The sequence below is a fragment of the Bidens hawaiensis genome, unplaced genomic scaffold, assembly GCF_021521415.1.
Source record: "Bidens hawaiensis isolate Kalapana, Puna unplaced genomic scaffold, B.hawaiensis_p1.1 tig00044853_1, whole genome shotgun sequence".
In the NCBI taxonomy this organism is placed as follows: Eukaryota; Viridiplantae; Streptophyta; class Magnoliopsida; order Asterales; family Asteraceae; genus Bidens; species Bidens hawaiensis.
This window is the reverse complement of record NW_027497981.1, coordinates 1,415-16,686: the sequence shown is the minus strand read 5'-3', so window position 1 is coordinate 16,686 and position 15,272 is coordinate 1,415. Positions and strand designations below refer to the sequence as shown.

Sequence of the window (15,272 nt, the reverse complement as noted above, 5' to 3'; positions counted from 1 at the left end):
AGAAAGTTAGGCTTTTAAAATACAGTTTTTAATTAAAAAGTGTGATTAAATGGCACCTCTTTTAATAGGTTAGCAATGATGTGGCCGTTTGGAAAACAATGGTGTATATTTTTTTTTTTTTTGAAAATTGACTTTCATTAAAAAAAGACACAACCAACGACTATCACCAAGACGGAGAAAGACGCTGAAATCCAAAAACCAAAACCAACAATCACGTTACATCAAATAAACACCAATTTTTTCAATCCACCACCCCTATCTTAGATCTATTTTTGTACCAAAGAAAACCCAAAGATTTTATATCCGCAACCATTTCTGCCACGTTAGTGCTCTTGCCCGAAAAAATCTTTTCATTCCTAGCCCGCCAAATCCTCCAACAAGTAATGATGACAATTCCATGAATAATCAACCTTTTATTCCCCGTCGCACCACAAACCTTATGCACTTCCACCAAATCATTGACATGAAAAACAAATAGTCTAGGGATGTTGCACCATGAACCAATCGCATTCCAAACGGCCATAGAAATGGAACACCCGGTTAACAAGTGCTCGAGCGATTCCTCATTACTCTCACATAAAGCGCAACTATGATCATCACAATACAAATGACGTCTAGCTAAAGCCTGCTTGGTTGGAAGGCTATCCTGAACGGCCCTCCACATAAAAATATTACATTTTTTCGGGACCCAATCGCTCCATTGGAAACTGGAACTCCCAGCGTCCACAACGGACCGCACCATCCATCTTTTAATCGCCGAAACCTCAAACTCTTTGCAGCTACCAACCGCCCAAGACCATGAATCTTCACGGTCAACCATCACCACCCCTTGAAGGAGATCTTCCAACTCCTGCTTCTCGCTGACCTCCTGATGGGAGCAAGGAGCTCTAAGCCAATCCCACACAATGCGACGAGAAGATCCAGTGACCACCAACCGATCAGCTAACAAGACATTTTTATGTTTTTCTACCGCATATAAGGACGGATACTTGTCCATAACCGGCGCCGAACCCAACCACAAATCCGTCCAAAACCTAACTTGGCGACCATTCCCGACTGTGGCCCGGATCACTCTATTAAAACCCACACCATCAACCTTAAATTTGTTCCAGAACATAACACAATTCTTCCAAACCCCGGGAACCCCATTATTAACCGGAGCAAGCCCCCAACAGCGCGAGGTCCCGTGAATAGACAACACTACTCTTCTCCACATCGCGTGCTGGTCATTTAGAAATCTCCCAAGCCATTTAGTAATCAGCGCTTGATTATTAACCTCTAAACGAGCGATACCTAAACCCCCTTCTTTTATAGGTTTGGTGACTACCTCCCAAGCCACCCAAGACATCTTCCTCACTTCATCCGAACCTCCCCATAAGAACCTTCTCATCAAAGCTTCTAAATCATTGGTAACCTTCTTGGGTGCCTTAAAAAACGAAAAGTAATAAGTGGGAAGACTATCCAGCACCGATTTAATAAGGGTTAACCGACCAGCAATAGATAACGAATTAACTTTCCATTTAGAAAGCCTCTTCTTGAACTTGGACACAACCGGTTCCCAATTAACCACCCTATTCATGTTAGCTCCAACCATAATCCCAAGATAAGTAAACGGGATTCTACCCGGCTTACAACCCATGAAACCGGCTTGGATATCGATCTCATATGTTTAATTTGGAAATAATGGTGTATATGATGTCTTATATGTTTAATTTGGAAATAATATAAGAAAAATTGTTGTGTAAAAGTGTTGTTAGATTTGCAACCTAATTAATTGAAGTTTCAGAATTTTAATGTTTGGATTCCAAAATTATAAATACGGAGGTCGGAGGTTACGGATAAAAATGGGTGTCATGACTAAATCGGGCCAAAGTGTTTATTGGGTTTAGTTGGGCTATCTCGGGTGTTTATCGGGCTTACTGGGCTAAACACACAAATCGAAAGAAAAATAAAGGACTGCATACTCTTAGAAGTAGAGTGCACAAATCGGGTATTAGAAAAACCTGGGTTCGGGTATGATCGGGTATTAGCAATACCCGGGCCAGGTTCGGGTCCGGGTATTGCCTCTAAAAACCATACCCTATGTATCGGGTTCGGGACGGGTATTTGAATACCCTATTTCTGGGTATTGAAAAAATCATATGTTCGGGGTTCTTCGGATTTTTTTCCGGGTTTTTATGGGTATAGATTGGAATTTTTTAGAGGTTGCACTTTTTAAGGTTATTTTTGGGGTATTTTCCAGTTATTTTTCGGGTAATTTCGGGTATAGATCGGGTATTTGAAAAAGCTTGTTTCGAACCCGGTTCCGAGTATGGAACCGGTTCGGGTTTTCGGGTATTAACGGGTACAAATCGGGTCCGTTTCGGGTACGGGTTTTGGTACTAAAATGCATACCCTATTTGTACCTTACGTGTAGGGTCGGGTTCGAGTATTAAGAACCTAGGTATAAAAAAACCGGTTCCGGGTTTTTTTTTCCGGTCCGGTTACGAGTTCGGGTTTTTTTTGCACCTCTACTTAGAAGTGTAAACAATTTGGTTTTGAATCATAAACCAAGTTTAAAAACTAACCCGATTATAGAACTAGTTCCTATAAAACGCAGCCCTAACCCGTATAGCCTGTTTTGCATTTGATTAGCCATGAACCAATTATTACCATTTAAACGTGTTCTAGAGATCTAGTCGCTTGTTAACGACATAGATTTTTCAGGACCTTTTTGACAGTCTATTTACCCTTTTGCCTCTATTTCTGGGTATTGAAAAAATCATATGTTCGGGGTTCTTCGGATTTTTTTCCGGGTTTTTATGGGTATAGATTGGAATTTTTTAGAGGTTGCACTTTTTAAGGGTATTTTTGGGGTATTTTCCAGTTATTTTTCGGGTAATTTCGGGTATAGATCGGGTATTTGAAAAAGCTTGTTTCGAACCCGGTTCCGAGTATGGAACCGGTTCGGGTTTTCGGGTATTAACGGGTACAAATCGGGTCCGTTTCGGGTACGGGTTTTGGTACTAAAATGCATACCCTATTTGTACCTTACGTGTAGGGTCGGGTTCGAGTATTAAGAACCTAGGTATAAAAAAACCGGTTCCGGGTTTTTTTTTCCGGTCCGGTTACGAGTTCGGGTTTTTTTTGCACCTCTACTTAGAAGTGTAAACAATTTGGTTTTGAATCATAAACCAAGTTTAAAAACTAACCCGATTATAGAACTAGTTCCTATAAAACGCAGCCCTAACCCGTATAGCCTGTTTTGCATTTGATTAGCCATGAACCAATTATTACCATTTAAACGTGTTCTAGAGATCTAGTCGCTTGTTAACGACATAGATTTTTCAGGACCTTTTTGACAGTCTATTTACCCTTTTGCCTCTATTTCTGGGTATTGAAAAAATCATATGTTCGGGGTTCTTCGGATTTTTTTCCGGGTTTTTATGGGTATAGATTGGAATTTTTTAGAGGTTGCACTTTTTAAGGGTATTTTTGGGGTATTTTCCAGTTATTTTTCGGGTAATTTCGGGTATAGATCGGGTATTTGAAAAAGCTTGTTTCGAACCCGGTTCCGAGTATGGAACCGGTTCGGGTTTTCGGGTATTAACGGGTACAAATCGGGTCCGTTTCGGGTACGGGTTTTGGTACTAAAATGCATACCCTATTTGTACCTTACGTGTAGGGTCGGGTTCGAGTATTAAGAACCTAGGTATAAAAAAACCGGTTCCGGGTTTTTTTTTCCGGTCCGGTTACGAGTTCGGGTTTTTTTTGCACCTCTACTTAGAAGTGTAAACAATTTGGTTTTGAATCATAAACCAAGTTTAAAAACTAACCCGATTATAGAACTAGTTCCTATAAAACGCAGCCCTAACCCGTATAGCCTGTTTTGCATTTGATTAGCCATGAACCAATTATTACCATTTAAACGTGTTCTAGAGATCTAGTCGCTTGTTAACGACATAGATTTTTCAGGACCTTTTTGACAGTCTATTTACCCTTTTGCCTTTCATGTGCTATGCTATCAAAACAATATAAACAAGCGTATATAGCTCCAAGTAGTAGATACTAACGTGCCATGAAGAAACACGGATCCTCTCCCCACTAATGGGTCCTGGATCCAATGAGTCAACAGGGTAGGATACGGTTAACTGCCAACACGATATGAACCCAATTGCCTAAAGTCCAATGATAAGCACCTGCAAAACAGACACCGTGAGCTCGCTACGGGAAGGACAAGAGGGGGGGCTTCCCGTAACCACCCTTCGGGCTCCGGCGTGAGAATAAGTACTGTTCTGTAGAAGATAAGCACTTAAGTAAATTGAGAGAGTACAATGGGAGTGAATGAATACCTCATGATGATTGAGAGGGTATTTATAGCCGAAGGGTGTGGGAAGGTGATTGGGCCAGCTGTCCCTTAAGAAGATACCTGCATAACCGTCCGTACACGTGTCCTTATGTGATAGGTTCAGCTTATACGTTGCATGTGCATGTATAACAACCTGGACACGTGTTACTTTCTCATTGGTTAATGGGAGAATATTGGCCATGTGCACGGTTATAACGTCCTTGCCAGGTGTTACTGGCTGATTGGCCGAAGGATCACGTATTGCCCAAGAAAGCATCTTGGTAAATCTTCTAGAAGGTAATTGGTTATTGACAGCTGCCCCGGAGCACTACTTTGTGGTCATCTACGCGGAAGGATATTTCTTCTTGCGGATGACCTTTGAGGGTGCTATGATGCTTCCACACGCGCTATGAAGGTGTTTCTTCCTCAACTGATTATGCGGATGGTTTATATGTCCCGCGGGTGCCTTATGAGGGACTTCTGATTGACCCGCGGTCATTACTTAAAGGTATTTGGGTCTTTTTGGTACCCTACCTCTATAAGTCCCCCCAGACCAGTGTTTCTTCAGTGTGAAGTACTTTAAGCGGGTGAAATTCTGGACTTAATGTGGATTTGGGGGTTTTTGACTTTGCAAATTGGTGAGAAATATCTATTGTTGTTTGTGGATAATCATGAAAAATGACAAGTTGACCACTCGCAGGCGCATGCGCAAGTGACAGGACTTTTTTGACGGTTGTTATTGTACCCGACTGTACCACTTTTTCTCTTTTTCGAATTTCCCACGTGATGTGGCGATCTGTTACTGGACGGTTTTTTCTCTCTCTTCTGTTCATATCCCATCGCATTAATTGCGGTGGGTATAAATAGGGAGAGTTAACTTCTTTTTGAAGTTTTATTGCCTTTGAATTCTGCACTCGAACTTGCTTTCTGTCTTTAATCCTTTGATCTTCCTTTTGATTCCTTTGAAATAATCTGAATATTTCTCATCGAGTGTTTACGCATGGCGTCTGTACAATCTGAAGTTGACGAGATAGAAGTCCGATGGGGCTTGGATGAGTATCAGATTCTCATCACGACTTATGGTATTCCACCAGAATGGGAACCAGAGTTCCCTTCTGCTGGATCCATAGCCAGTTTCCCACCTCCTGGGAAGATGGCTTTGTACGCTGATTACTTTGTCCATGGGAATTTCCACCTTCCTGTCATAAAGTTTTTTCAACGAGTGGTCAAGGCGTTTGGGATTCATTTATCCCAACTCCATCCTCGTGCCGTCATGTGAATTCGTCATTTCGAGTTCATGTGTATGGTACATGACTTAGTACCTCGGTTGGATCGATTCGCTGTTTTTTACAAAATGGCAAATCGGAACGGATGGTATACTTGCCATAGCCAACCGAATAGGACTATCGGCAATGTGACCGAGGATACTTCCAAGGATTGGAAGAAGAAATTCTTTTGGATTTCTGAGGATGTGGTGCCTGAGGTCATGGTTCGTCGTTCTCCGAACGATGCTCTTATTGACATCACACCAGCTACTCATGAGAAACGCGACTGGTTCCGTAAACTTACTACTTCGCCAACACCTATGCGGGCGCTCCCAGAGGAAGCCCTCGTGTGGGCGGGCATTAGTCGCTTATAGCCTTCTCCCTTTATGGAGCCTGTTTTTATTGGGCTAGACGGGCGTGAGTTCTAATGTCCTATTTCTTTGCCTTTCCATGTTTTTGTTCTCATTGTTAACGTTTGCGTTTGTTTTCCAGGTTATGGGTCGATGTTGAACGACCTAGATGATGGAAAAGGCTGTGTAGGTAAGGTTATTCGTGACTTAAAGGACACGCCTATCCTTGAGAAGACAGCCCGGGTACTTTCTTTTTCCTGTCAAAGTTCGTGCTGAACCGATTATCTCGGAAGCCATCTTTGAAACGGGTGCGTACATTCTAAACCCTCCCCCTCTTAACATGCTGACCTCCGATGGGGCAATCGTCATTCCAAGCGATGACTTTGCCATTCTTGAGGAGGAGAGCTCAGATGATGCTTCTGAAGTTTCATCTGTCTCTCATTTGTTGGCAAAGCTTTACCGGAAGAGGCCCTTCCAAGTCTCTCAGGCGAGTGACGCAGGTACTAGTGCTGCGGACGCCGAGAAGGGGCCAAAAACGAAGAAACGCCGGACACAACGTCCGAGTAAACCACTGCCGCCCAGCCTTGCGGAACGTCTAGGGAAGGTTACTGGTAAGTAATTGTATGTTTACTTTGTTGTTTTTCGATATTGTGGTCTGACTATAGCTTTCTCTTGCAGATCCGTCTATTGCTGAAGGCCATGCGTTTGATAGGTTGTCAATGCCAAATGTTGAAAAGCAACCGTCGCCTCCTCCGGAGAAAGAGGCAGAGAAGTTTGTTACCCCTCCTGTCGACATGACTGTGGAGGGGTCTAACGTTCAACCAATGACCGCCGGGTCATTGGATTACCTTTTTGAAGGCGGGGACGGCACCGGTTTTCAACAAGATAACACTGAAGTCACTAAAGAAAGCTTCAGGGCTGATGAACCTCCTCCTCACTCCAGTCCTCAATTCAACCCTATTTCCTCGCCCTTTGCATCGGGTGGGGAAGATGAATTCTTTTTGGGACCAACTGTTCATGGGACTTGGGGGGGGGGGGTTCTTCACAAGGTGGACCTCAACAGTCTTCTTTTACTACTGTCCGTCTCGGGACTTCTAGTTCCCAGTATTTCGAGAACGTTCGGTTGGGAGGAAACTATGATTTGTTTGTCCCGTCTTGGGACCTTGTCAACGGGTCTCGGGTGTCTAACTCCAAGACCTGTATGATCTTCGTTGAACACTGCATGCCGCCTGCTGAAATGGCGTATCAACGGACTCGCTCCCGCCAAGACCTTCATACTGATTTGGCTGTTTCTTTGACTAACAGCTTAGCTTGTAGTCAGGAAATTCTGCGAGAATGGCGAACGATGGGTGGGAAGCTTGGTGCGGCTTCGGAGGCCTTGAAAGTCGCCAAGGCGGAAACCGAGGAGCATCGAAAGGCAGCGAGTGCAGCTAGGTGGAAACAAACCGACACTGAGGCTGCACTCCAAAAGGAAAAGGAGTGGAATGCTGATGCTGCGAAACGGTGGAAAGAGGCATGTGAAAGGTCTAATTCCACCCTTGAGGCTTCCCGAGCTGAGACTCAAAGGAAGAAGGACGAATTATCGAAGGCGCAGGATGAAGTGTCTCGACAAAACGCCCGGATTCAAGAGCTCGAGGAAGCTTTGAAATTGCAAGGGGAGCAGGCTGAGCTGAAAGATAAAACGATTGTTGAGATGCAGTCTGCTTATGACTCCCTTTTGCAATCCCAGACTGAAGCGGACACCCGCGCCTCCACCGAATTAGAAGAACTTCGTGGCAGGGCGGAGCGTGCTGAGCGCGAGAGGCAATACTTCCTCAACCGTGGTCTTGACTCAGTAAGTTTCTCTTAGATACTACTTAACTCTCGCATTCTTATTTTTATGGTGTTAACAAGCTTCGTTTATAGGTCATCCGTCATGTTAAGAGAAGTACGGAGCTGACTGACTGTTTTGTGAACTTGACGACCGCTTCTGAAGGGGTTGGCCGGGTAAAAGGCTTCAACGAAGGATTGGTATTCGCCCAATCCGGACAACCTATTGAAAACCATCCTCTTCACGGACTTGACGCGGAGCAAGAACTTGGCATGCGGGTTCAAAAGTATGACGACCTTGTCTTTCCGCTACAAAATATGCTTCCGGAATTTGCTTCATCCGAAGATGGTGTGAAGCAATTGCGGGTATACATTGATGATGAATCTGATGATGATGAGTCCGATGACGACAAATCTGATGATGACAAGGTGGAAGACGTGGCTTATACTGCTCCGGAAAATGCGGCCTCCTAACCCTTAGGTTATGTGTAGGCGTTAGAATCTAAACTTGTAATTTCTTTTCATGTTTTTGTAATCACTGTTTTGAATATTAATGAAAAGGAACTCTATGTTGATAATATCTGTTGTGGAATATCTTTTCCTTTGAATTTTTGAACTTATGCAAGTTGGGTAGATAATACTGATGACGTGGCGGAGAGAGGTTTTTAGACGGTGGCTGACATGACGTGTAAAACGCTTGTTTTGACAGCATGTAAGCACTTTTTCAAATCTCCCGCCTGACGTGTCAGTCATCCCTTGGTTCAAATTTTTTCTCTTATCTCTGTGAGTCAGACGGTCGCATTAATTGCGATGAGTACAAAAAGGCCTTGATGTCTTCAATCTATTCATATCATTAACATATTTCCTCCTTTACCCATATCAAAGAACTTTTTCTTCTTATATCTGTTATCTGCCCTTTATTATAATGGCTGCTCAGAAGAGGGGTCCTCCGACTATTAGTGAAGTTGGATGTGATATTAAAGAGAAGTACTTCGAGGATGTTAAAAATGTGTACGGCTTCCCTCCGGAATGGGAGGCTGAACGTCCTACCCAAGGGGCCATTGCAACGGCGCCACCGCCAAAGAAGATGGCCGTATACCTAGACCACTTTACTACGGGTAACTTCCGGTTGCCCGTGATGAAGTTTGTTCGGTCTATATTAAAAAAGTATGGGCTCCATTTATCCCAAATCCACCTGTTCGGGATGCTGAGAATTCGTCACTTCGAATTCTGCTGCCAATCCCACAATTATGAACCATCTGTTAACATGTTTGCCATTTTCTACAAAATGACATATCGTGATGGGTGGTATGGTTTCGCTACCACTGGAAAGGGCCCAGTTGGTTTTGAATGGATCCGGAGTGTTCACGGATGGAAATCCAAGTTCTTTTGGATTCGGGAAGATGTCATCCCTTTTACCATGTTAAAACGGAAACCGGAAGACGAAGCGCCCGAAATTCCCGCTATTGAATATGAGGGTCACAAGTGGTTTAGCACCTTGACCAAGACACCAACACCCATGCGTCCCATTCACGAAGGGGCGATGGTTCATGCCCGAATGAGTCGTTTGTGGCCGTTTCCTCCTTGGAACCTTATTATGAGAATTCCGATGGGAGTAAGTGTTTATTTGTCATATTCCAGGTTCCTGGTGTATCTTTTTTAACGTTCTTCGATTGTAGGTGAAGGTACGACCCTTTCTACGCTTGTGGACAAGATGGGAGGCATGATGGTTCGCCGTTCTATTACTCAACATGATATACCATTTTTGGATCGTACGCGAAATAACTTTGTCTTTTCCACAACCCTTTCACCGGAGCCCCTTGTCTCCGAGGCGATGTTCGCACAAGGTGAGGAGTTTGTCACCAAGTGTGAAGGTATTTTCCAACCTCGACCTGTGACCGCCGTTACTTCAAGCGGAGTGGTAGTTCTTCTTTCGTCCAGCGAAGAATCATCACTCTGTGAAGAGAAGTTATCGAATGGTGCTGCTAACCCTTCATCTTCGACTGTAGGTTTAACCCGTAAGCAAGATTCGAAGGCCACCACCGACCCGACAACAGGTGAGGAAGGTGGTCCTCAATCCGTCGAGGGTGGACCTCAGGCTTTGGATGCGGGTACTTCTAAGGTCGCTGGCAAGCGGAAAGTGCCGCCTTCCGATGCCGCGCCCAAGAAGAAGAAGAAGAAGGGAAAGACCTAGGTTCTTGACTTGGGTGCTCGTCTTCGAGAGCTGTCTTCCCGAGATGTCTCCAAAGGTAAGTTTTAAACCATTATGGCTATATTTTGACCTTGTCACTTACTGATGGCTAAAAAAGCTTTGCCTTGGAGATTTCAGGTTTCAAGGATTCAACTACTGTACAACTTCCGACTCCGCCAACCTCTCCATTAAACAATATTCAAGAACCGATCAATCTATCAGACTCTTCTCCCATCAGGGAAAAAGAGGTTGGTGAGTTCGAGAAGCTTCCTGTATCTCCCCCCCCCCCCCGCCACGAGTATCACTTCCGGGATCAAGGGGGTTAATGTGTTCAAGCATGGGGAGCAGGCTTCTTCATCCCGAGTGGAGGAGGATACTGCTCCGCATAATCCTCGTTGGTCGTTGCGTCGGAACTCAGTGTTGAACGATGCGGATGTTTGTCAGGAGTATCTTCACGAAAGTCTTCCTCCCGTAGAGCAGGAACGACAACGTCGTCGCATCCGCCAGGAACTTCTAGATTCCAACTCTTACCACATGGCGAACACTGTGTCCACCAATCAGGAGATACGCCGTGATTGGTTGGCTATGAACGACGAACTGGAAGAGACTGAGCATAAACTGTTGGACGCCAAGAAAGAAGCTCTTAAAGCGTTAATAGATGCCTGGGATAGCCATCGGGCTATGGAGGTGGCGAAAGCCGAACAACTTGCTGCTGAGGAAGCTAGGGCTGTTATCCAGAAACAGCTTGATGACCAAGCTGAGCTGATAAAGACCCTTCAGGCTGACTCAGCAGCAAAAGACAAGCGCTTGTCTGCTCTTAATGCTAAGAGCCGAGACCAAGCTATGGAGTGTGCTAAGCACAAAATGGATCTTATCCGGGCTCAGACGGATAGGAAATGGCTTTTGTCGACGGCGATTCCCAAGGTACCAAGTCTGTTTGTTAACATAATCAATTCAAATGTGTATAAGCTTACACATGTTTGTTTTACTTAACAGGTTATTATTGACGTTCGCAATAGTGATGACCTTGGAAATTGCGTTGCGATACTTCTTCGTGCTTCCAAACAAGTGGGCCGGCAGATGGGTTTTGAAGAAGGATACAAGTTTGGTTCTGAGGGCCGGATCCCGGAGGATTATATCTTGGCTGGTAAAGATACTGCTTCCATCCTCATCGAAAAAACCAAAAATTTTGACACTCTGAAATTCTCCCTTTCCGATCACATATAAGAGCTTGCGGACAAGGAGGATGCCATCGATCGATTAAAAGAATTATTAGATCTTGATGATGAAGAAGGGGACGAAGCTAAAAAACACTGCGGAAGATGAGGATGCCACCCCATAAGTGTATATTCCTTTGTTTGTAAATATCTCCGTTGCTTGTAATCTCATTTGACTGTTTAATAAGAAGTCTTTGTTTCTTTCCGGTGCACTTTGTCTTATGTACTATAATATAAGTGTCTATCCGGTGCTTCGTTTTTGTCAATAAAAGATTACAGCTTATCGGAATGAAGTGGAACTAACTCAATATTTTTCATTCATTGGCATTACACAATTACTGTACTATGTGGGCGCGCATGCCGAAAATAAAAGACAAATAGGAGCACTACATGTAGCATTTCTTTAGTTGTGCTGCATTCCACGTCCGAGGAATCTCAGTCCCATCTAATTTCTCCAACTTGTAGGCACCTTTGGTTAATACTTGTTTGATTCTGTAAGGTCCTTCCCAAGTTGGGGCTAACTTGCCCGGAGGCTCCTGTCCGGAGGCCTCGTTGTCGCGGAAGACAAAGTCTCCCGAATCGAATTTGCATTCTTGGACCCGCGAATTATAATATTTCTGAAGCTGTCGCTTATAATTGTGTTTGCGGATCAATGCTAATTCTCTTCTTTCCTCAAGCAAATCGAGATTCATCCGGAGTTCATGATCATTATCATTAATCAACAGAACCCTCGCGGATGGGATCCCGATTTCTGCTGGGATCATAGCTTCTGTACCATAGGTTAGGCTAAACGGTGTTTCCAGATTGCTATAGTTCTTTTGGGTGCGGAAGGCTCAAAGTACATGGGGCAATTCGTCAACCCAACCCGTTCGTTTAGAACCTTACCTCGCTTTAATCCCTTCCTTGATAGTTCGGTTGGTCCATTCGACCTGACCGTTTGCTTGCGGGTGTGCTACAGATGTGAAGACTTGAGTGACTTGAAGTTTTTTTAACCAATTCTGTAACCCGTTGTCAGCAAATTGGGTCCCATTATCACTTACCAGTTCTTGTTGGAGGCCAAACCGGCAAATAATGAATTCCCAAAGGAACTTTTTTACGGTTGATGCCGTTATCGAGGCAACTGGTTTGGCTTCTACCCACTTGGTGAAGTAATCGATGGCCACTAGCAAGAATTTAACTTGTCCTGGAGCTTCTGGGAAAGGTCCCATAATGTCAATAGCCCACTTCTGGAACGGTCAGGCAGATGTTACCGGAATCAATTCGTTCTTTGGGCGTAAGGTATTTGGGGTATGACGCTGGCAAGAATCGCACTTTCTGATTTCTTGCACAGCGTCTAAATGCATACCAGGCAAGTAATACCCTGCGTTCATGATTTTTGCAACTATCATTCTTGGACCCGCATGAAGTCCACAAATACCTTCATGAATTTCCCGGATGAGGTAATTTGCGCCTTCCGCGTCCACACAACGTAACAGCGGACCAAGAAATGATCTTTGGTACAAGATGCCATTAATCATCTGGTAATTCAAAGCTTTGTGTTTGATCTTCCGAGCTTCAGCTTTTCCAGCTGGAAGTGCTCCGGAAGATAAGTAAGCTTTAATTGGCGTCATCCATGATTCGACGCCTGTTTGAATTACCAAGACTTGATTCTGGGGAACGGATGGATGGTCTAAGAATTCTACACGAATATCTTTAGCAAAATGCTCAAAATTCGTTGAAGCTAACTTGCTAAGAGCGTCCGCCGATTTGTTCTCACTCCTTTTAATGTGAATAACGTTGAAGGAAGTAAATTGGCGGATCAAGACCCTCGCTTGTGACAAATAAGAAGCCATGACATCGTTTTTTGCTTCATATGTTCCATTTATTTGTCCCACAATTAGCATAGAATCCACCCGCGCTTCCAAATGTTTCACCCCAAGCTTTTTCGCTATCCGCAGGCCTGCCAGGAAGGCTTCGTATTCTGCCTCGTTGTTAGTACTCTTGAAGTCTAACTTGATGGCGTATGTAAATTCATGCCCCTCGGGGTTGACTAGCCTTAAGCCTGCACCTGATCCTTCACTGCTTGAAGCTCCATCCGTAAACAATGACCAAACTTGTCCTTGTTCCGGAGGTGCTTGGGGTTGTTGTTCGATCAGACACTCTTGTTCTTTATGCTGCGGGACTTCTGTGACGAAGTCCGCTAGTACTTGCCCTTTGATAGCTGGCCTTGGTTTGTACTCGATTGAGTGTTCACCTAATTCAATGGCCCATTTTGCCAGTCGGCCGGACAATTCAGGCTTACTCAACACGTTCTTGAGTTTGTATCCGGTTAACACGTTGATGGGATAACCCTGGAAATATCTGCGGAGTCGTCTGGCAGCATAAACCAGTGCCAAAACCAGTTTTTCCAACATTGAATATCTTGTTTCCGGGTCTGATAATGTTCTACTGACGTAATAGATTGGAGTTTGAACACTTTTCCTATCCGTCAATAGGACAGCCCCCACGGCAATGTCAGATGCCGACAAATATAGCGTTAATGGTTCACCCGCGTGAGGAGCAGTTAACGTGGGTAATTCCATTAAACACTTCTTGACTTCTTGGAATGCTTGCTCGGCTTCCGGAGTCCATCTGAACTGTGCCTTATTGAGGCAATTCCTCAATGTTGATATGAACGGGTAAGATTTAGCAGCGTGGTTTGCCAAAAACCTGTTTAATGCTACCAATCTTCCGTTAAGTGTTTGGACTTCTTTGAGGGATGCGGGAGATGGCATGCGGGCTACCGCTTGTATCTTATCTGGATTAGCCTTGAAACCCGCACCTGTAACGATTACCCCGAGGAACTTCCCTTCTTCCATTCCGAAGGAACACTTTGTTGGGTTAAGTTTCATGTTGATACTTCTCAGTGTTTCGAAAGTTTCTTCTATGTCCCTCAGCATTTGATCTTCTGCGATGCTTTTGATCACTAAATCGTCCATGTAAACTTCGAGGTTTCGACTTATCTGACCATTGAAGGCTTGATCCATCAGCCTTTGATACGTGGCCCCCGCATTTTTTAACCCGAAAGGCATCATTCTATAGCAGAATGTGCCCTGGTCGGTGCGGAAAGCTGTCTTATCCTCATCACCAGCCGTCATATGAATCTGGTGATACCCTTTGTAGGCATCAAGGAAGCACTTGAATTTGAATGGGGCCACGGCGTCTACCTTTAAGTCGATTTTCGGAAGTGGATAACAATCTTTCGGACATGCCTTGTTTAGATCTTTATAATCTATACACATCCTCCATGGGACACCTGTCATGTCCGCGGCTTGCCACGCAAAGATGTCGATATTCTTTGTCAATAATTGTTTTAAGAAGGTTCGAACAATTTCGGAGATGGCTGGCCCTATTATTACTGTTTGATCAGGGAATTTCTTGTTAAGTACCCATTTCTCTGGCTCAGTCCTCTGATTTTGTTTCGAAACCTTACTCGGTCTTGAGCTTTCGGTTGTGAAGCAATGTCGATTAACACGAATTATTGCTACACCGGTGCGGGTCGGAACCCCTACTGCTCTGTGAGCTGTGGATGGGTGAGCATTGAAGTCACCAATTGCCTCTCGCCAGAGGATAATATCATGTTTAGACGTTGCTAGTAAAACTAAGAATTCAACCTCTTCAGTTCTTGAGTGAACTCCATCACTAAGTGTGACCAGGAAAGTAATGACACCCCGCGGGGTGCATTATTTCCCCCAACAAACCCAGAAACGGGTGCGTGAATAGGTCGCAATCGTTCTTTATCCTCTTCCTCAAGCTGTTCAAAGCACTGTTCATACATAATCTCGGACGTACTACCGGTGTCGAAGAACACATACTGTGACCGGTAGTGTCCGAATAAGGCAGTAATTATTAAAGGATTCTTATTGCATGGTCCTCCTTTGACACGCGGAAAAATGACGGGCTCATTCTTCCATTCTGCGTCCTCAAATTCTTTCCTCTTTCCGCTGATCTGTTGGCCTCCGTGAATCATATGGACATTCAAGTCTTTTATCTGCCTTTTGGCCGGGCCCTAGTTATCCTTTGCGGGAGGTTTACCAGCCCCTAGTCGCACACTTTTGACCAAATGGTTTAACTTCCCATTTTTTACCGCTGCCT

General features: G+C 44.4%; 1 protein-coding gene across 1 annotated transcript; it reads right to left on the bottom strand.

The window, feature by feature from the left end:
- Positions 1-11,545: 11,545 nt before the first annotated feature.
- On the bottom strand, positions 11,546-11,923 carry LOC143595270 (uncharacterized). The gene has a single exon (XM_077074330.1). The coding sequence runs from the start codon at positions 11,921-11,923 to the stop codon at positions 11,546-11,548; it is 378 nt and encodes a 125-aa protein (XP_076930445.1).
- Between the last annotated feature and the right edge of the window lie 3,349 nt (positions 11,924-15,272).